Here is a 24,001-nt window from a genome sequence, read left to right as displayed (position 1 = left end):
CTTCCGGTGAATTGACCCTTTCGGCGACATGACTATTTTTGGAAAAATGGCATTCGGCGAAATGATCCGCTACCGTCTGGAATACCATTCCTACCATAAAATATTTAATAATTTATTTGTTATTTGCTTTGTATTCACTGTGAAAAATGTGTTTTAAAACGAGGCTCGAACGACGGAGTATCATAATGTGCCATTCGAATCAGTTCGTCAAGGTCGGGTTATGTCTTTGTGTGTATGTTTGGTTCATATTTAACTTTATTCATCAACGTAATCTCCATCAATAGCAACGCAATGATTCCAGTGCCGCTCTAACGTTTCAATACCACTTTTTTAGAACGATTTCACTTTTGCCTCAAAGTAGGCCTTAGTTTCTGCGATAACCTCTTCATTCGTGCAAAATTTCTTACCAGCGAGCATTTTGTACAGGTCTGCGAACAGCCAGTAGTCGCTGGGAGCCAAATCTGGCGAATACGGTGGATGTGGGAGCAATTCGAGGCTCAATTCATGTAGTTTTGCCATTGTTTTGATTGGTGCGTTGTCTTGATAAAACAAATTTCTTTCTTTGCCATATGCGGTCGTTTCTTTGCAATTTCAGCCTTCAAACGCTCCAATAACGCTATATAATATTCTCTGTTAATGGTGTTTCCTTTCTGAAGATAGTCGAAAAATATTACAAAATACCGAGCCCATAACCTTTCCAACCGATTGTTATGCTTCCGGGCGCTTTGGACGAGGTTCACAAGTTTCCGAATGACTCAGTTGACGATCGTTTTGATTCCAGAGTAAAGTGATGAATCCATGTTTCATCCATTGTCACATATCGAAGCAAAAATTCCGGTTTGTTTCGCTTAAACATGGCCAAACACTGCTCAGAATCGTCAACACGTTCTCGTTTTTGGTCAACAGTGAGCAAACGCGGCACCCACTTTGAACAGAGCTAAGTAAAGGAGAGTAAAATTAAAACACGAAATTGTTTTTGATCCATTGTTATGAAAATAACAAAAGTAGCGTCACTCTAAGCACAACAACTCACAAACTATACAAAAAAGTATAATAAAATTTTAACAGGTTTGTATTAACTGAAAAAGATGACTGCAATAAAACTAGCGCCATCTATGTGTTAGGCCCGGGACTTTTCAGCCCATGTGTTACTATTCAGTCATTGTCTCATTCAAAAGCTACTATTCAGTTCGAAGCTCAAATGGCTGTCATTTCTGTTTCCGGATATATCTGGATGCTGGTATCTTTTTGGCAACACTATTTTTTTCAAACTTATTCAATTTGGTCTATAATTTAACCATGGATCATATTACGAACAAACAACGCTTGCAAACGATTGAGTTCTACTATCAAAATTCATGCTCGGTTAAGATTTCGGATTTGATGAATAAATGCCTGCAAAAAATATTTGGGGTCGTTCCGAAATCCAAGATGACGACTTCCGGTTTATTGATGGTCTTTGAAAACTTTTACAATATGAGTATTTCCGAAACGGATTTCCTGAATAGGTGCCGGAAAACAATGCTAGGGGTCGTTTCGAAATCCAAGATCGCAACTTCCGGTTCATTGATTTCTTTTTAAAACCATTACAACATGGGTGTTTTTAAATTTGATGAACAAATGCCTGAAAACAATTTTTGGAGTTGTTCGGAAATCCAAGATGGCGACTTCCGGTTTATTAATTTTCTTTAAAAAAACTTATACTAAGAATATTTTTGAATCGAATTTTATGTGTAGGTACCGAAAAACGAAGTTTGAGGTCGTTTCGAAATCCAAGATCGCAACTTCCGGTTCATTGATTTCTTTTTAAAACCATTACAACATGGGTGTTTTTAAATTTGATGAACAAATGCCTGAAAACAATTTTTGGAGTTGTTCGGAAATCCAAGATGGCGACTTCCGGTTTATTAATTTTCTTTAAAAAAACTTATACTAAGAATATTTTTGAATCGAATTTTATGTGTAGGTACCGAAAAACGAAGTTTGAGGTCGATCCGAAATCCAAGATGGCGACTTCCGGTTTATTGATTCTCTTTGAAAACCCTTACGAAATGACTATTTTCGGAACGTGTTCAATTATCAGATACCGGAATACTTTGTTTCAGGTTATTTCGAAATCCAAAATGGCGACTTCCGGTTTATAAATTTCCTTTGAAAACCCACACAATATGGCTATTTTCGGAATGGATTTGATGAATACAATGTCAGGGGTTGTTTCGAAATACAACTTATACTAAGAATATTTTCGAATCGAATTTTATGTGTAGGTACCCAAAAAAAAGTGTGAGGTCGATCCGAAATCCAAGATGGCGACTTCCGGTTTATTGATTTTCTTTGAAAATCCGTACAATATTACTATTTTCGAAACGGATTTGATGAGTAAATGCTTGAAAACAATGTTTATGGTCGTTCTGAAATCCAAGATGGTGACTTCCGGTTTATAAATTTTCTCTGAAAACCCTTATAATAAGAGTATTTTAGAACCGAATTTTTTGTGTAGGTATCGAAAAACGAAGTTTGAGATCGATCCGAAGTCCAAGATGGCGACTTCCGGTTTATGCAAAATGGTGACATCCGGTTTATTCTTTTTTCTTAAAAACCCTTACAATATGACTATTTTCGAAAAGCTACTGAAAAACGAAGTTTGAGGTCGTTCCTAAATCCAAGATGGCGACTTCCGGTTTATGCATTTCCTTTGAAAACCCCCTTACCGGAAAACAATGTTAGGGGTCGTTTCGAAATCGAAGATGGCGACTTCCGGTTCATTGATTTTCTGTGAAAACTCTTACAATATGACTATTTTCGGAACGAGTTTAATTATCATATATCGGAAAACTTTGTTTCAGGTCATTTCTAAATCCAAGATGGCCACCCTTCCAATATAACTATTTTCGAAACGGGTTTGAAGAACAGATGCCGGAAAACAATGTTAGAGGTCGTTTCGAAATTAAAGATAATGACTTCCGGTTTATTGATGTTCTTTGAAAACCCTTATATACTCATACTGTAAAGACTTTCAAAGAATATCGATAAACCGGAAGTCGCCATATTGAATTTCGAAACGAATTCAAACATCGTTTTGCGGAATCTACTTTTCAAATCAGAAATACACATATTGTAATGGTTTCCATAAAATATCGTTTTTATTATATGAAAAAACTTCTTTTTCCAAAGTAGATTGGTAAAAAAACGTTTATCGAAATGATACATATTGCATAATAACCTAAAACTAAAACTAGAAAAAAAGAAAACTAATACTAAATATACTATTCAAGTAACTAGAACCTATCGAAACAAATAACTGAAGTTTTTTAGAATATTACGAGAATGATGAAGGTCAAATACATTGAAGCAATTATTAAACAGGCGGCAAATACCAGTAAAAGGTTCGTAATAACCGTAGTTAGTTCTAGATGAAGGTATTCTAAAAAAATGGGTGGAAACGAAGAGTACGGCGATGAATATCTAAGTGTAATAATTGTAGAAGATCTGAACAGTCCATACCAAATAAAGCCTTGGTATTAAATTCCTGTAGTGGAATTTGACCTTCTGACCTTCTGAAGTCTAGAAGCTTTAGAAATAATGAATTCTCTGTGCTCCTTGATAGTCAATTTGGAATCTAATAAAACTCCTAAAGCTTGCTTCATTTAGAATTGGAACAAACTTTTGCTCACATCGTGGCGGACGGATTTGGAAGTTCTTGGCGCCCACGTGTCGGGAATTTTGCCAGCCTCACTTATGATTTTTGACATTCCGCACATCGACTGTTCGACGGGTGTCTTCTGATGGACGATGAAACCTATATCAAGGCTGACTTCGGGTAAATCCCAAGTCAAAAATTTTACTTGACAACGACTCGGGGGGATGTTCCAACCAAATTTAAATTTGTTTTTACCGACAAATTTGCAAGAAAATTTATGATTTGGCATGGCATTTGCAGCTGTGGCAAAAAGCGAAAGTATTCGTTACAAATAAGACAATGACATCGGAACTATACCAAAAAGAGTGTCTCCAAAAACGAATTTTGCCGTTCATTCGATCCCACGACCATCCTGTAATGTTTTGGCCAGATTTGGCAAGCTGTCATTACAGCAAAGCCGTTTAAGAATGGTATGCAGAGAAAGTGGTCCAGTTTGTTCCGAAAAACCTTAACCCACTCAACTGCCCCCAGTTCTGCCCTATTGAGAAATACTGGGCAATCATGAAGAGGAGACTCAAGGCAAAGGGAAACGTTGTCAAAGACATCAATCAGATGACGACCTGGTGGAATAAGATAGCTAAAACGATGGACGAAGAAGGTGTGCGCCGCCTAATGAGCCGTGTTACAGGAAAAATTCGAGAATTCCTTCGAAACCGTGACGAATAACTTTATCCGTATTTTTTCTTAAAAGTATAAAAAAAAGATCTTGAATTCAATAATAAATAACTGAAATACAGGCAATTGCCTTTGTTGCAATTCTATCTGAAGCAAGCTTTAGATCCATGACTGACGATCTACGATCTAAAACTGTATTTGAGTTATTATAATCGAAGCTCACAATCGAACGTTCGCGACTGGAGGAGATAACGGAGCACTTTGAAGGGTTTGGTATCATCTTGTTGACTTCACACCAGTTTGAATGATTGTCCAATCAGCATTTGTAAACATTTACAGTCCTAAGTGTTTTCAATAATGTTGAACAGCTTAAAATTATCCGAAAAAAAAGCTTCATGCAATTTAAACCATTAAGATAAATTAGAAAGAGGAACGGTCCTAGGTGACTACCTTGAGGGACACCAGAGTCAAGGATAGAGCCAGTAAATCTGAGTCTTTCAAGTTTGAAAATCAAAATTTGATTGGTAATCTTGTCGAAAGCGGCGAAAAAGTCGGTGTAGTTAGAATCAACTTACCGACGAGCTTGTAACGTACGTATGATGAAGGACGTGTAAGATTCTAAGTTGGTTTGTAGACGTTGATCACATTGGCATGAAGCCATGTTGGGTCTCCGATATATAATCTGAGCAGTTGTGAGTAATGAAATCGAGAACGATAATTTCAAATAATTTGAACGCGGCACATAAACAGGAAAGACATTTGACTTTTTCCATAAATCAGGAAAAAACAGAGTATAACGATAAATTGAACAATAACGATAATAACTTATGATTATTATCGTTTGTTCATGATTACGACAGCGACAAACCAGCACTTAGAACTTTTATATCTCAAAACGTCCATGAAATTGATTTTTAGGAACCTATAAAATTGATAAAAAAAGAAAGGATAAATTTGATAGGTTCCAAGAAATATCGAAAAATCAGGAATCCTGTATTTAAAATTAATACAAACATGTTTTTTCGGTTGCAATTGGTTCAAATCCCGAAGTATGAAAGATTCATAGTGTTAATAAGATTTTAGTACTAGTAATGCAATTGCTTTGAACATGTCAATTGTATTCAATTAATTTAATTCAAAAAAAAATTCTCCAGTTACATATGGCTTGCCATACAGTATATTTTCGGTAACATAAATTCGATAAGCAATTGTCATTGACATTAATTCCGAAATTCGATACCATACTAACGTAGTTCCATCTTGTTTCCCTTCTCGTAGGATTACCTATCGCAACAAGTATAGTGAAAAAAAAACAACGCAACCAGAAGTCAACCGCCAGAGCTTGATTCTAACGCCAAAACAACCAACGACCAGCGTCGAAACACGGGTTTTGTAGTGAAGTGCAGTGTCAAAACGTGATGTGATAGAGGTTTTGGTTCGGATGAGTTTCGGAAAGTGGTTTGAGTGTTGTGTGTGTGATTGAAGGAAGGAAGCTATCCAATTTCGGCCAAAGTAGGAAAGGGGTTTACCGAGCCGATCAGAACAAGTGACGACAGCCTAGCCGGACCGTTACCCGTTATTGTCCCACGCGATAATGGGGCGGCCTGAACGGTAGTGAGCAAATGATGAATGATTTTTTCGGCCGGTGGTCACTTGAAGAACAACGTAATTTCGGCCATTCCCATTGCACCGCTGTGGATGTAGTTGAGAGCTGATAGCACGATGAACGTAGGACAGCACAGCGGTCCCGGACCGCCACTGAACCGCAGCGGTTGCTCGGATCGCTCGGTTACCGGACCTTCCTGTCGGGCACTGCGTACGGCTGTGTCCGCACTGTACTGCCTGGATGACTTCATCCGGGAGAAAATCGGAGCCGGATTCTTCTCGGAAGTGTACAAGGTGAGTTCATGGACAGGGCTTAGCACAAGGGAAATCCGAAGGGAGTTCGGAAAGCACGAACATAAATTTGTTGGCTTTCCAAACTTTCTTTTTTTTTGGTTTTTGTTTTTGACTAAGGCGTAAGGCCAATCACTGCGCAGTTGTCGCGTGTGTCCAATCAGGTGTGCTATTGTCAGACAACGGATCGAAATTGCACCTTGGATTTCCCATACTTTTAATTACTGTAGGGTTTTTTTTTCAGTGGAGAAACTTTGCTGCGAATGCTCCCAACCTAGTTTTCGTATCACGACTGTATGGAAACTAATCAGTTTATTCATTGATGTTTTGAATATATGAAACATGAACATCACATTTGGAAAAGTCTCACTTTTCAAGCTTTTCCTTAATTGCTTGCACAATCGGTGAAAGCATTTGCGACCGTTTTGGTCCCATCCAAGATGATGCCCACCGTCGGTTGTCGGTGTCGAACGGATTGCGTAACGCGTCAACGCAAAGATCGCAATTTATCGATGGCCTTACCGATCCATGGCTTTCAACGTGACGCCGTGATGGCCACTGGGTAGTAAGCAATCGAATCCACAATCGGTTACGTTTAAATTTTACTCAATCACGAGAAACGGCCTGTAGCGCATTGCTGTCTGTCTGTCTGCCTAGTCAGGCAAAAATAATAAATAATCTTAAATCGCATTTTTGTGTTTTAAACGATAATGTGTTTTGTGGAGGGCCGTGACCAAGCGCCCGGTCCGGTTCGGTACGTGTCACACAGGTCCCGGGAAGTTACGGTGGGATTGGCTGTACTTCAATTGGCTGAATGAATAGTCTCGATTGAACTGAGTTTTTTGTATCTAGTTTTTTTTTGTATTCTCAGAAGGTAAAAATGAGTAAAGTGTTTAAGTTGAACTATTAGGTGGAGTAACTGTTCAACATAAACTGTTCTGCAGTGACGAGTCGAAGACGGAACATAAAAAAACTTATTGGGTTATGTGTCCTTAGCACAAAATTAGGCACAAACTCCTGAACTTCTCCGTATAGTTTTTCAGAGATATTCAAAGATTAATTGAAAAATATACTTTTTCCGCAAAAATCACAAAACTGTTTTTTGGCATTCAACTGAAAAGATTTGAAAAATTTACTGCTACGATGTTACAACAAATAAGTTATTGAAACAACCAACCTATGCAAATAATTACGGGAACTTTTTTACTACGGAAATGCCGGTGGGTAATATCAAAGACGCAACCGAATCAGCGTAACTGCGTTTAGAATTGGGAATGGAATACTGCAACTCCTGCTACTAACAATCGTAGATTCTAGAGATCACGAGAAATCTGATAAGTTATCCATAAATTCAATATTTTAGGCACTTTTGTTAATTAAGAATAGCATTACAAATATAAACCTATCGCCTAGAATTTGTTGCTAACTAGTTGCGATAATTTTAAGTTTGCTGTTCATTTTTTGTTTCGAGTACCCCCTGAACAAGCTGAACGACAAATCAAGATCCTGCAGAAAATTTGTTACTAATTAGTTGCTAATTATTCACGATAATTTTGAAGAGGTGTTCGTTAGCTACATATGAACTAAGCGAAGTACTCGAAAAAAAATGAGCAAAAATTAACTAAGCGAAAAACTCGACTAGAATGAAAATAAAATTAATCGCATCTCAAAGGATAATTTGTTGCTAAAAAGTTGCTTATTAGTTACGGTAATTTTGAAACTCAAAATTACCGTAACTAATAAGCAACTTTTTAGCAACAAATTATTCTTTGAGTTGCGATTTGGTTTCAAGTTTGTTCATGAGGGGTGCAACAAATTATGCAATGGTTTCAAATTTTTTTCAAGCTTTTTAAGGAGGGGCGCTTCGTTTAATTCATATGAACTTTGCAAAGTACTACAAAAAATGAGCATCGAATTTAAAATTACCTTTACTAATTAGCAACTATTTAGCAACATATTATTATTATTTTTACGTTTCGTCTTTGACCCATCAGTGCAGAGCAGTTGAAATTGAACTGCTTAGTGCTAAGCTAGGCAGTTCAATTTGAACCGCTAAGCAGTTTCTGCTATTTACAGACACACAACAAAAGGTCGAAAACACGTTTTCGTTCGGCACGTCAGAAAAGACATTGCACCCTGTTGCAAAACAAAAAGTGTTCTGTAAGTAGCAGAAACTTTACGTTTGCTTAGCGGTTCAAATTGAACTGCCGAGCTTAGCACTAAGCAGTTTAATTTGAACTGCTCTGCACTGATGAGTCAAAGACGAAACGTAAAAATAATAAATAACGGTTATGTGCCCTAGCACAAAATTTGGCTAACCCCTAAATGAATATATTATTATCTGAGTTTCGATTTGTTTTCAAACTTATGCAGAAGGAGTGCTTCGTTAGTTTCATATAAACTTAGCGAAGTACTCAAAAAACTGAATAATTTTGAGATTACCGTTATTTATTAGTAACTAATTATAACAAACAATAAGCAACTGAGTTTTGTTTTGTTTTAATCTTATTCAGGAGGGGTACTTCGATAATTTCTTATAAAATTAGCGAAGTACTCAAAAAATTGAGCAAAAATTTTGAGATTACCGTAACTTGTTAGTAACTAATTAGCAACAATCTATTCACTGGGTTTCGATTTGTGTTTGAATCTTATTCAGGAGGAATGCTGGCTTCATATGAACTTAGCGAAAAGCTCGACAATAATGATAATAAAATTGAGCAACAAATTCAAAATTACCGTAACTAATTAGCAACTATTTTACAGCAAATTATCCTCAATGTTTCGATTTGTTTTCAAGCCTATTCAGAACGGGTGCTTCGTTAATTTCATATAAACTTAGCGAAGTACTCAAAAAAAAATTGAGCAATAATTTTGAGATTATCGTAACTCATTAGTAACTAATTAGCAACAAACTATTCTCTGGGATTTTATTTGTTTTTAAAATTATTTAGTAGGAAGGCTTCGTTAACTTCATATGAACTTAGCAAAAAACTCGACAAAAATTAAAATAAAATTGAGCATCAAATTCAAAATTAAACTAATTAGCAACTATTTAGTAACAAATTAACCTCTGAGTTTCTATTTGTTTCCAAGCTTATGCAGAACGGGTGCTTCGTTAATTTCATATAAACTTAGCGAAGTACTCAAAAAAACTAAGCAATGATTTTGAGATTACCGTAACTTGTTAGTAACTAGTTAGCAACAAACAACAAGCAACTGGGTTTCGTTTCAAGCTTATTTAGGAGAAGTGCTTCGTTAGATTAATATGAGCTCAGCAAAGTATTAAACAGTTGAGAAACAAGTTTGAAATAACCGTAACTAATTAGCAACTATTTAGCAACAAATTACCCTCTGCGCTTCGATTTGTTTTCAAGTTTATTCAAGATGGGTGCTTCGTTTAACTTCATATAAGCTCAACGAAGTACTCAAAAAAATTGAGCAATAATTTTGAGATTATCGTAACTTATTAGTAACTAATTAGCAACAAAAAACAAGCAACTGGAATTCGATTTGTTTTGAAACTTATTTAGGAGGAGTGCTTCGTTGAATTCATATGAGCTTAGCAAAGTACTAGAAAAGAGCAACGAATTCAAAATTACCGTAACTAATAAGCAACTATTTAGCAACACAAAACCCTCTAAAACAAATGAACAACTTAGCGAAAAACTCGACAAGAATGATAATAAAATTGTGTTACAATTTCAAAATAACTGTAACTAGGTAGCAACTATTTAACAACAAATTATTCTCGGAGTTTCGATTTCTTTCAAGCTTATTTAGGAGGGGTTCTTCGTTGACTTCATATGAGCTTAGCCAAATATTAAACAATTGAGCATTCATTGTAAAATCACCGTAACTGCAACTATTTAGCAACAAGCTTCGTTTAACTTTATATAAGTTCAACGAAGTACTAAAATCAAATGAGTAATAATTTTTAGATTAACGTAATTTATTAGCAACTAATTAGCAACAAACAGCGAACAACAACGAACGAACTTAGCGAAAAACTCGACAAACATGAAAATGAAATTGAGCAACAAATTCAAAATTACTGTAACTAACTATCAACTATTTAGCAACAAAATGATTCACTTCATTTCGATTTGTTTTCAAGCTTATTTAGGAGGGTGCTTCGTTAAATGCATACGAGCTTAACAAAATACTAAAAACAAATGAGCAACAAATTCGAAAACAGCGTAACTAGTTAGTAATAGTTAGTAATAGTTAGTAACAACAAATTATCCTCTGATTTTCGATTTGTTATCAATTTTATTCAGAAGGGGTGCTTCGTTAACTTCATATGAACTTTGCGAAGTACTCAAAAAAATTAAGCAATAATTTTGAGATTACCGTAACTTGTTAGTAACTAATTAGCAACAAACTATCCACTGGGTTTATAACTTTATTCGAAAAATTCGACAAATATAAAAATAAAATTGATCCGCAAATGCAAAATTTCTGTAACTAATTAGCAACAAATTATGCACTAGGTTCCGATGTATTTTCAAGCTTATTTAGGAGGAGTTCTTCGTTGAATTCATATGAACTTAGCGAAGTACTCGAAAAAAAAATGAGCAACAAATTCGGAACCATAGTAACTATTTAGTAACTAGTTAGCAACAAAGTAACCACTGCGTTTCGATTTGTTTTTAAACTTATTTACGCGGAGTGTTTCGTTAACTTCATATGAGCTTAATGAAGTACTCAAAAAATTTGAGCAGCAAATTCAAAACAACCGTAACTAATTAGCAATTATTTAGCAACATATTGGTGATAGGTGCTACGCTAAGTTCATATTCATGAGCATCAGTGATGTAGAAATAAATTTAAAAATTATTTTCATTTCTAAGCGAGTTACATTGCTCTGCAACTTTTGAGGCTAGCCAAACAGATATCCCATTTTGCTGAAATATCAAATTTTCTCATTATGAGACAGTTAATGATAGGAAAAGGTCAATTAAATTTTCCTGCACAATCTCTACATTTAATCGAGAAGTTTTTAAAATGGCGGACAATTATCATTTGCAAACTGTCAATCAAAATTGGAATCATAAAAGGAAGTGATTTTTGAAAATCTTAAAGAGATTCAACCGACGTGTTTGATCTATTCCACATCGATGATTTTAACTCAAGTGACTCTCTTGACGACCATGATTTCTCCAGAAATGAGCTATAATGGATTTATTACACTACCGAATCACTGCTTTGAAAAAAAGGTTACCGGATTGATGTGAATACAGTCATAACTGTTGATTGAAATATTGTAACACTTGCATCAATACTGACATTAAAATATACTAGGTGCGGTTTAAAGTGACTTTTTGACTGCTAAAATGCTGTTCAATAGCAAAAAGAAGGCATGTCAATCTTTATGACCAAATTATTCCGTCGCACAAGCTGGCTCTAAAACAAAAACACAAACGCGAGCGCACATCGGAAGCGTGTTTGGCCAAGCTGATGCAGTATCGGTTGGACTTTTGCTATCGATTAGTAACGGTTGGCGAATGGGGATCCACAACCACATTGAAGCCGACACGAGTACTTTTCGTTTAACTGCTTCCATCAAATTTTGCGCATCCTACTTGGTCACGTTCCTCGCGGAAGAACGCCGGAAACGGGCCTTTTTGAGTTAATTTTTTCCTGATCTGGCGCTGCTTGTCGCGTAATCTTGAGGTTCCGCTTGACGATGACACATTTTCCATTTTCGTATTGGTCGAAGTTCTAGCGTTGTTCGTGACATACTACTGAGCAGGGATGCCAGGTTCACAGATTAATCTGTGTTTCACAGATTTCTGAAAAAGATCACAGATTTTTGAAATCGATTAGAGTTTAGCACCAAAAAGTACAGAGCGGTTGACTAAAACGGTACAGAGCGGTTGGCTAGTTAGACCTTTTTTTTTGCCCACCAAAACGATTCTGATCAGCTATTATGGTACGGGAAACGTGCACAGATTTTCCCAAACTGGTTTTTGGCTTCATTTTTGCAAAAATGACCTGGCATCCCTGCTACTGAGTCTCTTTGTTTTGTTTTCCAGAGTTGTTTTGAACCAAATTTCTGTACTTTCTGCACCTTCCATTTAAATGACGATTTGAAATTGTTGGTTTAGGATTTAAAATAACTTGGCCTACAAATTGAAACCATTTTGATCACAACTTAGGAAATCAATCATTTTTTTAGAGCCGTTTTGAGCTAGTTTTAAATTTGATCAGTATCTAACAAAGAAAATCAGATTGAAAATATGTCGGATGGGTTTTCATAGAGAAAGGACTATAATTGAATGTTGTGGCGGCCGAATAAAGCAAAGCATGCTCAGTTCTTCTAGTCAATTAGGCAGTCTCTTCATGTTTTTTTTTTCATATGCAGGATAGTTTAATTGACAAAACAATTTCCCCGGATAGGAGCTCTAGCTACGGGTTCGAGTCCCGTCTCTGCGGTAACATTTTCGCGGTTTTTCATTGTGTAGTTGTGTTTGCATGTATTTTTTTTTAAATCGGTTTACCTGGTTAGATACTGATCAAATTTAACTGGGAAGATGTTTTACGATTTTCTAAACCGGTTTGATATTTAAAAAGATTATCATCACCTGAAAGTCGGATTCTGATAAAATTCAGCAAATTTTTTATGGGACTATCACTCATTTTATTTGAATTTGATTTTATGAAATTCTGATATGAGTTCATTTGGTAGTGGACTATTATAATTTGCAAACCAGAGAAATTTATTTGCCAATTTAAACAAATCGTTTCACATCACATACTCTAAGCACCCTCTATCGCCGGAACCGTAAGTTGAATCCCAATAAAAATTGGGATTGTATTGGGTTAGCTCAAGACCTTTCATTTGAATCTGTGATGGTGGAAATCGGTTGAGTCATCTTCGAGAAAAGTGAGTGACATTGTTTTCATTTTTATGATACATATCAAACTGTAATTCTGGAACCGAAAATCGGATTCAAATGAAATTCAGCAACTTTGTATGGGACCACAAGAACAACAAGAACGGTTTAACAATCTCCGAGAAAATTTAGTGACAACATTTGTCAACTTCACTCACAGAGGCATTTGCTCCGAATGTATCTCCAGAACCGAGAGCTGGATCTGAATAAAAATCGGTACATTTCTATGGCATCCAAAGACATCTAAATCTGAAATGGTGAAAATCGATTGAGCCATCATCGACAAAAGTGAGTGACATTGTTTTCATTTTTCTGAGCTGGAAATTGTTATCCGGTTGAAATTCAGGAATCTTGTATGGGACTATAAAAGCTTTGAATTTTGAAATTTTTGAAAATTGGTTCAGCACACTTTGAGAAAAGCTAGTCAAATTACTTTCATATTTTTAGTGCATATCACTATGTAATTCTAGAACCGGAAGTCGGATCCAAATGAAATTCAGGAACTTTGTATGAGACCATAAGACCTTTCATTTGAATCTAAGTTTGAGAGAATTGGTTCAGACATCTTCGAGAAAATTGAGTGATATTATTTTCACTTTTTTGTTGCATTACAAATTATAGGGTGATTTATGGAACCAGTACGGGTCCAAATGAAATTCAGGAACTGTTTATCCCGGGTAGAAGTGATTTGCAAATTCTTTATCAAAAACAAAATAAAATTTAATAACTAATTTTGATGCTAAACAGATGTTATAGAATATTTCTTTTCTTGATTCATTCAATTAAATTTCAAGAAAATATCAAGTATCACCATGACAGGATTTGAGTATCCTGGCTTGATATGTAAAGGGTAAATTTGTATTTTTTTGTCTGTGTTTGTTATTTACATCTACTCGAGATGAGACCATTAGACCTTTTCTGTGAATCACGGTTTGTGAAAATCGGTTTAGTCATCTGAGTCAACTGAGTGACAATATTTGTCACAAGCATTTGCTGAGTTCGTCGAGCTGAATCGATTGGTATATGACATTTTCACTGGGATTGCATAGCCTTTCATTATAAGAAAGGCAAAAAAACATGGAAACAAATTCAAAAATCATTTAGTTTCCATTTTTCACATGAAAAAAGGTCGTTCCCAAAACCACAGCAACAGATGGCTTGCCTAACGAGATTTTTTTTGCATTTCCTCTTTCAGAGCCTGCAAAAAATATTGCTGTTCAAGAAGCTGCTTAAATAGAATCCATGTCCGGAGCATTAGTGAACAGTTCCTTTTATAGAGAAAAAACCAGTGTAAATCCACCTAGTAGTGTGATAATGCCTTTCTCATATTACTCAAATTTTCATAAACATAACTAAGGGATTTTTGAAAACACTTTTCGTCGAATCTGGAAAAAACAAGAAAGATTATATGGCTATAATCTTCCACAACCTTTTCAAATGGTAAACAGTTTTATGTCAGATTTCGATTTCGAACTTCCTGCATCGTCACTTTAAATTACGGATTGTAATTTTAAACACACTTCACTCTATAGCTCCGAAACCAGATGTCGAATCCGGACAAAATTTAATAGCAACCTATAAGACCAGAAGACATTTCATTTGAGCCTAAGTTTGTGAAAATCGGTTCAGCCGTCCCTGAGAAAATGAAGTGAGCTCCGTTTTTTGAGTTTTTTAATCACTTTTTTCGATACTCCCGGAACCGCAAACTACGCCCCGGTGTAACCGAGATCAGTTCGTTTGGCCAGCTACCTAAAAATTAAAACTGTTTTGAGCCAAAGTTAGATTAACTTTTCCGTTTTGCAATTTTCGGTTTGCAATATTTAACACACTTCACCCTGTAGGTCCGGGACCGGAAGTCGGATCCGGACAAACTTTATTAGCAGCCTATGGGAATATAAGACCTTTCATTTGAATCTGAGTTTGCGAAAATCGATGCACCCATCCCCGAAAAACATGAGTGCATATTGTTGTTACATATTCTGACTTTTTCTTATTTCGACAAACTAATTCGAATGGTATGTGACAAAAGTCGGTTTTCACAATGATTGCATAGTTTTTGTTTATGAAAAAGACAAAAAAAACATACTCTCATTCCGTCATACGTTGTACTGTCTAAAGTCGGACCGCATCTTTCTTCGACGGTAGTAACATATTGGATCCAGATGTTACTAGCTTCTAGTGTTCTACAAGAGATGGTGCCACCGGTGTAGTTTTCGGAAAACCCTGTACAACACCATACACAAAGTCATTAAACCATCAAATTCAATTATTTAATGTCCCTTTGGAGTATTGTTTCTGTATCCTGGTAATAATATTTGATTCTGTTTAAAGATAAGGCTGAATAGAACACTCTAATAAATCTCTCGCATGCAAGCGATTGTCGTAATCTGACAAATTGCGATTGCGTCATTTGGTATTTAAGAAACCGCTCGAACTTTGATACGTTTATCAAACAATAGGCGTTTAGAGTTCCCAATCGAATCAGATTGCCAGAGAAGTCTCACGGGTGGTTCGATTTAGATGTTTCCCATTTTCCACTCAACCGCCTAGCGACTAAACATTCTTCAGGGCCTGCTATTCGTTTGGGGTCTTCAACAATAAGGTCTGCCATCTAACGCAAACTGTTTTCTACCAGTCCATCAAACCAAACAACCAACCAACCAGCGCCACTCCCCGGAAAGTGGGCTTCATCGGTTTTTCGGCTTCTCTTGTGGCCGCGATCTGACTCGTGACCCAGAAAATCATACTCGAAATCTCCGAAACGCAGCTAGCCAGCCAGCCACCACGGACATCATAATTTTCCCGAAAAATCCAGCCGCCGTCACGACCGTCAGCGGCGCCGGGTGTCGAAAAAAAATACCGTTCCGCGACGACGGGGGTAAATCCAAAAATTAACGTTTTCGTATTGCTCTTCCCCTCGGCACGGCTTTCTCCGGCAGTGTATTTCATTCGACTGAACAAATTTATTCGACTCAGCCCGACGGGTCCCGACTAGCACACCCGTAAATAACGACCAACTTCGGACGTTTGCTGAGATAACCGCTGCGGTAATCAGCCGTCAATTATGATGGGCAGGTGGCTTTTATCGGTTTTGTTGCTCGCATATTAAGGATCGCATCGCGGACCGGCAAATGATCGTGACTTGTTGGTTGAGACCGTGCGAACGGTCGAAGCAGAGAAAACAGAACGATTTTCACAATCAGGGCAAGTCAATGGCAAGATTGTTTGTTAGAGCTGCCAAAGGATTCCCCGAGGGAGGTGTGTGTGTGTGTGCTCGAAGAATCGAAGTTCACTCGGTCGATAACGGTCGATGGCCAAAGATAGACACTACCGAAGACGATGCGGCGGTAATTAGTTTCGACGAAGAAATGGCAAAACTAGTTCCATGAGTGCGATCTGGTGCAATCAGAAATGTCTTCATTGGTTACGTAAATCGTGTTTGTTCCATTTGATTTATTTTACTATTACTCTACTATTAGCTTAACATGAACTTGGACAGAGACGCAGGATTTAATTTGGGTACTGGGTCAAGACATTCGAAGCTGCCTTGAACTCGGTTTTCATTTTGTATCACTACAAAGGAGAAATAAACCGAGAAATAGTATCATTGGATGAAATTACGATAAAATTGAAAATGGCAAAAAAAAACAAGCAACTAAACTACTTTGGTATGTATGGAACCAAATTTCAGAAGGCAACCCGATTAAGTAGAGCGAAACACGCGCATGGTACTTTGTACACACCGGTTAATGATCTTTAACTTTATCACCACCTGCTGCTAGCCTCACACTTGCAAATTTTCGCTCTAACTATTGTCACCCTTCGACCCACATACTCTGTTCCCTGTTAAATTCTGCCTCTGGTGATTCTTTTTCGCAAGTTTCAATGATTCCGCTATTCCATGCATCTATTGTGTCCCTCTCGGATTGTTTATCGTTGGCAGTGATGATCATAATAGCTAATATTGATAAACGTGATAGCCACAGGCTCAAAACTTTAACTTTTCAAAAAACACTTGGGTAAGAAAGAGTAAAATTTCTGCGAAACGTTGCAGAACTCTGTGTCCAATATGGAAACCTTGGCAAATTTTTTTGAAGGACTCAGACTCAAACGTTATTAGTAATTTTAACATTGCTTGCAATGTAAATCTGGTCCAAATGGATATCTGGTCCAAAATTGCAAGCGGTCGTATAATTCTAAACTGTCAAAACTAAGACACACATACACACTCTCATAACTTTGAAAATTCGCATTATAAACTGCGTAACATTAAAAATTCGCATAAAATAAAAACTTCAAAATTTATGACATTGTTTTTTTGGATTTTGTTGACTGGAATTTTCAAAATCGAAATGTTTAATGCCATATTTTCAAAAACTGCATGAAACGTCAAGATCTAACTCGAAAAAAATTTGTTTGAGTAAAAAGTCGACCTGAAAATTTATTTTGAAGATTACACTAGATCTCAACGTTTCGTGCGTTTCTAAAACGAAACTAGAAAACTGCATATCTTAGAAAATTCGCATAAAAGAATCTGCATAACTTTAAAAATTTACAGAAAAACCGAATAAAAAACCGTATTAAAAACCGCAAAAAAGACTTGAGTGTATTTCAGTCATGGGTAGCGAAACATCAGACTTCAACTACTACGAATTGGGCTACGCACACGGATTCAGTATGGCAAACTTGAAAAGCCGGTACGACTCGAGATTGACTGAGATTTTCAGAAGGACTGATGTACTAGCTAGCACTTTCTTTGTAAATCAATAACCGTTACTTGTACAGAACATTTTGTCCTAGAAGATGTTCTAGGAAATCAGTTGGGCGTACTTGGGAAATACACACTGAAAAAAAAAGTCTTATGTTATTTCAAGAATTAGGAAATTTACCAAGAAAATAAGATTAATGAAATTCACCAAACAAATTAAATTAAAAAAAATGAATTAGTGTCTTTTCAAATAATGAAGGAGCTGCAGCAAAAACGATTTACAAGCTTTTAGATAACTTCAAGTTCTTGATAAAATGCTAATGTGGCGCAAGCGCAGTCCAGTATAAACTGCCAATACACTGATGAGTCGAAGACAATCGACATAAATGAAATTAGTCATGTGCTTCCACGAGGCACCAAAAGCCTCTAAATGGCTAATATCTGATGACAATCAGAAAGTCGTCTAATATATTTTTTTTCGTTCGGCACGTCAGAAAACACAACAATACAGCAATTCCATGACAAACTGATATACGATCTGTCAGGATTTCGTAATATTTGGAAGAATCGTTTTTCATCGAAAAATATCAGGCCCGTTATTTTTTTATTTTGTCATTAGGGTGACCATTTCCTTGTGAATAAATGTTTATAGTTTTTAGGAAAGATATGCAAACATTGTGAAGTTGAAGTTTTGTGTTTGAAAAAGTCAATTAATTTTTAAACTTAATTTTTTAACTTGACTGACTGTCTTTTTTATCAAAAAACTTGAAGTTTTACGAATGTTGCATTTTTTCTAAATATTTACGTCTACACACTTTCACCAGAAAGGGCGGAGCTAAAGTTAGTAAAAATATTACAAACAAAGTTTCTTAATTGTTTATTTTATTGTAGATTTACTGATTTTAGTTCTTTGAGATCGACCGTTGAAAAGGATCAAATATTTGAATTACTTCGAACTCAACATTGTTGGATGCATTTTTCCCGAACGCGATGGATTAAAAGAATATGGATGAAATTAAATGTTTTTGTTTGGTGCAAAAGACGCACGAAGAAAATTGATCATATGTTTTTTGGCTTTTTCATATAGAAAGGCTAAGCAATCACTGTGAAAACCGACTTTTGAAACGAAGCTCGGAGGGCCGAATGTAATATACCATTCGACTCAGCTCGACGAACTGAGCAAATGTGTGTGTGTATGTATGTATGTATGTATGTATTTATGTGACAAATAATGTCACTCGATTTTCTCAGTGATGGCTGAACCGATTTTCACTAACTCAGATTCAAATGAAAGGTCTTATGGTCCCATAGATCGCTATTGAATTGTGTCTTTATCCGACTTCCGGTTCCTCAATTGTAAGGAAATATGTGCAAATCTATGAGAAAATGCGATACTAAGATAGCTAGATAACTAAGATACAAATAAAAGGTCTTGAGATTCTTCAAAAGGTCCTCCAAAAGTTGATCCAGATCCAACTTCCGGTTCCGGTATTACAGTGAGATTAGCAAAAAATTTCAATTTTATGTGAATTTTTTCACAAGCAATGGCGGTAAATGGTAAATTTGTCTAATTGACAGATCTTGTCAGTTGGCGGAAAAATAAATCTACTGAGCAATTCCAGAAATGCTTAGCAGATCATCAGACTCGACATTGTCCGATTTGGATGAAACTTTGAAAATGGCTTCAGTATGGCAAACCATAAGTTTTGAACCGATGGAGAGGTCAATCCAACTCACGTCTGATTTTTAAAAAGGGCGTATGCATTTTTGCATTTCACAAAAGTTGCCTTTTTCAAATCGTTGTAATTCGGAAACCGTTAATTGAACAAAAAAGACGTTCAGGAAGAAGTTGTAGGGAATCGATTGGGCACTCTAAGAAAATATACATTGAATATACATTTTTTTATTTTTTTGTCAATAATTACAAAATAATCCAAAAAAGTTAAATAAAAAAAAATCAGGATTTCAATTTTTTTCGATAATTTTTATTTTAAAGCTGGTATTAAAACCTACAGATAGCCATCAAGGCTATCCCATCCGTGCCTTTTGAAAAATAAAGAAGTTAGAGCTAAAACAATTTACAGATATATTCGAAATTTCAAGTTCTCGTTGAAAGATAATCATTTGAACAGTAGAATATTATTCTACAGGTTAAAGGCAATAAATTAGTTTATGATATACTTTCTTCTAAAAGTAGCTGTTCTTGAGATACTTGGATCTGTAGGTTTTAACAGATCGGCTGAAAAGTTCGTATCGTTTCTATGAGAGGGCGCCACTAGAATTAAATCCATACCATTTTCAGCTAGTACCAACCTTCAAAAGATACGTGTATAAATTTGACAGCTGTCTGATTATTAGAATGTGAGATATTGCATTTTGAGTGAAACTACTTTTGTTATTATGAAAAAATGGAAAAAAAGGAATTTCGTGTGTTGATGAAACACTACTTTTTGATGAAAAAAAGTGCCGCCGATACCAAAAAATGACTTGATGAGTGTTATCCAGACTCTGCACCGGGCGAAGCAACAATTCGTAAGTGGTTTGCAAAATTTCGTACTGGTCATATGAGCACCGAAGACGATGAACGCAGTGGACGTCCAAAAGAGACTGTTACCGATGAAAACGTGAAAAAAATCCACAAAATGATTTTCAATGACCGTAAAGTGAAGTTGATCGAGATAGCTGACACCCTAAAGATATCAAAGGAACGTGTTGGACATATTATTCACGAATATTTGGATATGAGAAAGCTTTGTGCAAAATGGGTGCCGCGTGAGCTCACAATCGATCAAAAACAACAACGAATTGATGATTCTGAGCAGTGTTTGGAGCTGTTATATCGAAATAAAACTGATTTTTTTCGTCGATATATAACAATGGACGGAACATGGCTCCATCACTTCACTCCGGAGTCCAATCGGCAGTCAGCTGAGTGGACTGCACGCGATGAACCGAACCCAAAGCGTGGAAAGACTCAATAATCGGCCGGTAAGGTTATGGCGTCTGTATTTTGGGATTCGCATGGTATAATTTTCATCGACTATCTTGAAAAGGGAAAAACCATCAACAGTGACTTATATAGCGTTATTAGAGCGTTTGAAGGACGAAACGGCCTCATTTGAAGAAGAAAAAAGTTTTGTTTCATCAAGACAATGCACCGTGTCACAAGTCGATGAAAACCATGCTGAAATTGAACGAATTGGGCTTCGAATTACTCCCTCATCCACCGTATTCTCCAGATTTGGCCCCCAGTGACTTTTTCCTGTTCTTAGACCTCAAGAGAATGCTCGCTGGTAAAAAATTTAGAAGCAATGAAGAGGTAATCGCTGAAACTGAGGCCTATTTTGAGGCAAAAGACAAATCGTACTACAAAAATGGTATCGAAAAGTTGGAAGATCGCAATAATCGCTGTATCGCCTCTGATGGCAATTATGTTGAATAATAAAAACGAATTTTGGCAAAAAAATGTGTGTTTCTATTAAACGATACGAACTTTTCAGCCGAACTGTTAATAACAGCTTTAAAATAAAAATTATCAAAAAAAAATTAAAACCCCGATATTATGGTTTGCCATACTGAAGCCATGTGCAAAGTTTCATCCAAATCGGAGAAGGTCGATTCTGATTTTGTCACTTTTTCGTCTACTCATTCCTCGAATTGCTCTACTTTGGTGCTACTAGTGCCCGGTTTTCGCTTCCGAACGCACCGGTAATAGTAAATAAAAGCTCCAAATACGGAGCTCACTTCGATTTCTCAGCAACGGTTGAACCGATTTTCACAAATCGTAATTCAAATGAAAGTTTTCATTATCTTAAAAGATACTGTGCAATTTCATCCAGATCCGATTTGCGGTTCCGAAATTATAGGGCAATTTCAAACTGTCATACACAATGATGCAAAATCGGTACGCATCAGTACGTGCTGGTACGGAAGAAGAAAACGTCACCGCCTAGAACACAGCGTAACAGTTCGGCTGAAAAGTTCGTAACGTTTAATAGAAACACACATTTTTTTGCCAAAATTCGTTTTTATTATTCAACATAATTGGCATCAGAGGCGATACAGCGATTATTGCGATCTTCCAACTTTTCGATACCATTTTTGTAGTACGATTTGTCCTTTGCCTCAAAATAGGCCTCAGTTTCAGCGATTACCTCTTCATTGCTTCTAAATTTTTTTCCAGCGAGCATTCTCTTGAGGTCTGAGAACAGGAAAAAGTCACTGGGGGCCAAATCTGGAGAATACGGTGGATGAGGGAGCAATTCGAAGCCCAATTCGTTCAATTTCAGCATGGTTTTTCGTTGTTGTTTTTGATCGATTGTGAGCTCACGCGGCACCCATTTTGCACAAAGCTTTCTCATATCAGCTATCTCGATCAACTTCACTTTACGGTCATTGACAATCATTTTGTGGGTTTTTTTCACGTTTTCATCGGTAACAGCCTCTTTTGGACGTCCACTGCGTTCATCGTCTTCGGTGCTCATATGACCAGTACGAAATTTTGCAAACCACTTACGAATTGTTGCTTCGCCCGGTGCAGAGTCTGGATAACACTCATCAAGTCATTTTTTGGTATCGGCGGCACTTTTTTTCATCAAAAAGTAGTGTTTCATCAACACACGAAATTCCTTTTTTTTTCCATTTTTTTCACAATAACAAAAGTAGCTTCACTCAAAATGCAATATCTCACAAACTAATAATCAGACAGCTGTCAAATTTATACACGTATCTTTTGAAGGTTGGTACTAACTGAAAATGGTATGGATTTAATTCTAGTGGCGCCCTCTCATAGAAACGATACGAACTTTTCAGCCGACCTGTCATAGCGTGCAGGGTTGCCACATTTGAATCTTTATTAACTTGACATAACTGTTTACAAATTGAAAGGTGATAGTAGTTTTTGATTTTATTCAAGTTTCAAAAAGAGAAATTTGGCAGAATCTTCTAATGATATTTTTGAAAAAATGAGTAATATGAGGAAGGCATTAATCATTACACCACTAGGTGGATTAAAAAAGGTTTTTTTTTGGTTTTGAGTCCGATGTTTAGTGATGTTTTTATATTTTTACTAAATTACAATCCCAGTTTTTTTACTAAAATTAAAATTTTATATTTTTTCGTAATCTCAGCCTAAACGGCTGATTCTTGATTCAATTTTACTTAAGTTGATTCGGGTACGTCTGTTTCACACAACAATGTTTCCACGTGCACCAGCAACACTGAACCAATGGACGATGGCGGGAATAGTGAACCATTGCGTCCCATTGGTTTTGTTGGCTAGCAATGAGAGCATTACTTTCCCAATGAAAAGGATAACACCGAGTCCGTCTGGTAGTTAAATTTAAAATGTTGTAAAACTTGCTACGCCAATAATTTGCCAAGTAGGATTCCCTTCGTTCTGTGCTTGTATTACGTAATCAGCCGAAGTATGATGGCCTTCACAACATTCAAGTACGATCGAAGCGCGATACTGAAACAACTCATCCGCGATCGCCGGGCGAACCGGCGAAACGTGTTCCGTGTGCTTTTCTACATGAATCTGCCGGAGATATCGTTTGAATAATTCATAAACACCCTACTTAGCACGTTTCAATAAAGCGCGCCATTTCCTTGAATTAAAAGTAACCACCATCGAGATTAAAGCTAGTGCCAGTCGAAGGTAACAAGGTCGGATCATTTTTTTTCTTCTCTCTTCTCCCTCTCTCTTTTCTTCCCGACATGTTCTCTCATCAATCACATCACACGTTGATGAATTTCACAGCAGATTACCTTGATCTCGGCGTTGAACTTCCTTGGCATTGCAGGCTTCGAAATGGAACCAGAACGTGGTAATGTTTCCCGTCTTTCCCTCCGGCCGGCCGGCCGACCGACCCCAATCCGGTTCGGTTCATACGTAATCAAGACCAAAGCGGAATCCCATTTGAATATAAAACCCCTCCGCCGCCGCCGCCGCCGCCGCCGCCTCTAAGAGTGCGGCTGGGTTCATGTTTTCGGACGATTGTCGATTTGCATAAAAACATTGCAAATCCTCTCCGACACACGGCGATGTGACGGTGATTGCACAAAAAAAAACGAACCTGATGAAGCCGAGTTCCTTCGGTACGATAGCACCCAGAGGGGGTCCCAGAGCCGGCGGGAAAAAAAGGAGACACAAACGAAGAACTAGAAGAGTTCAAGTTCACGATC

At 36.8% G+C, this 24,001-nt stretch overlaps 1 protein-coding gene across 2 annotated transcripts in view; it reads left to right on the top strand.

Moving 5' to 3' along the window:
* LOC131437731 (uncharacterized) overlaps positions 1 to 24,001 on the top strand; it is a 277,133-nt gene that overhangs the window by 18,833 nt on the left and 234,299 nt on the right. For both annotated transcript variants that reach the window (XM_058607265.1, XM_058607272.1), the window contains exon 2: positions 5,594 to 6,214. In XM_058607265.1, the coding sequence (XP_058463248.1) occupies positions 6,038 to 6,214 (177 nt within the window). In that variant the 5' untranslated portion in view covers positions 5,594 to 6,037. The remainder of the gene's footprint in view (positions 1 to 5,593; positions 6,215 to 24,001) is intronic.

This window comes from Malaya genurostris, chromosome 1, assembly GCF_030247185.1.
Source record: "Malaya genurostris strain Urasoe2022 chromosome 1, Malgen_1.1, whole genome shotgun sequence".
Taxonomy (NCBI): domain Eukaryota; kingdom Metazoa; phylum Arthropoda; class Insecta; order Diptera; family Culicidae; genus Malaya; species Malaya genurostris.
This window is presented reverse-complemented; position numbering and strand designations above follow the sequence as displayed.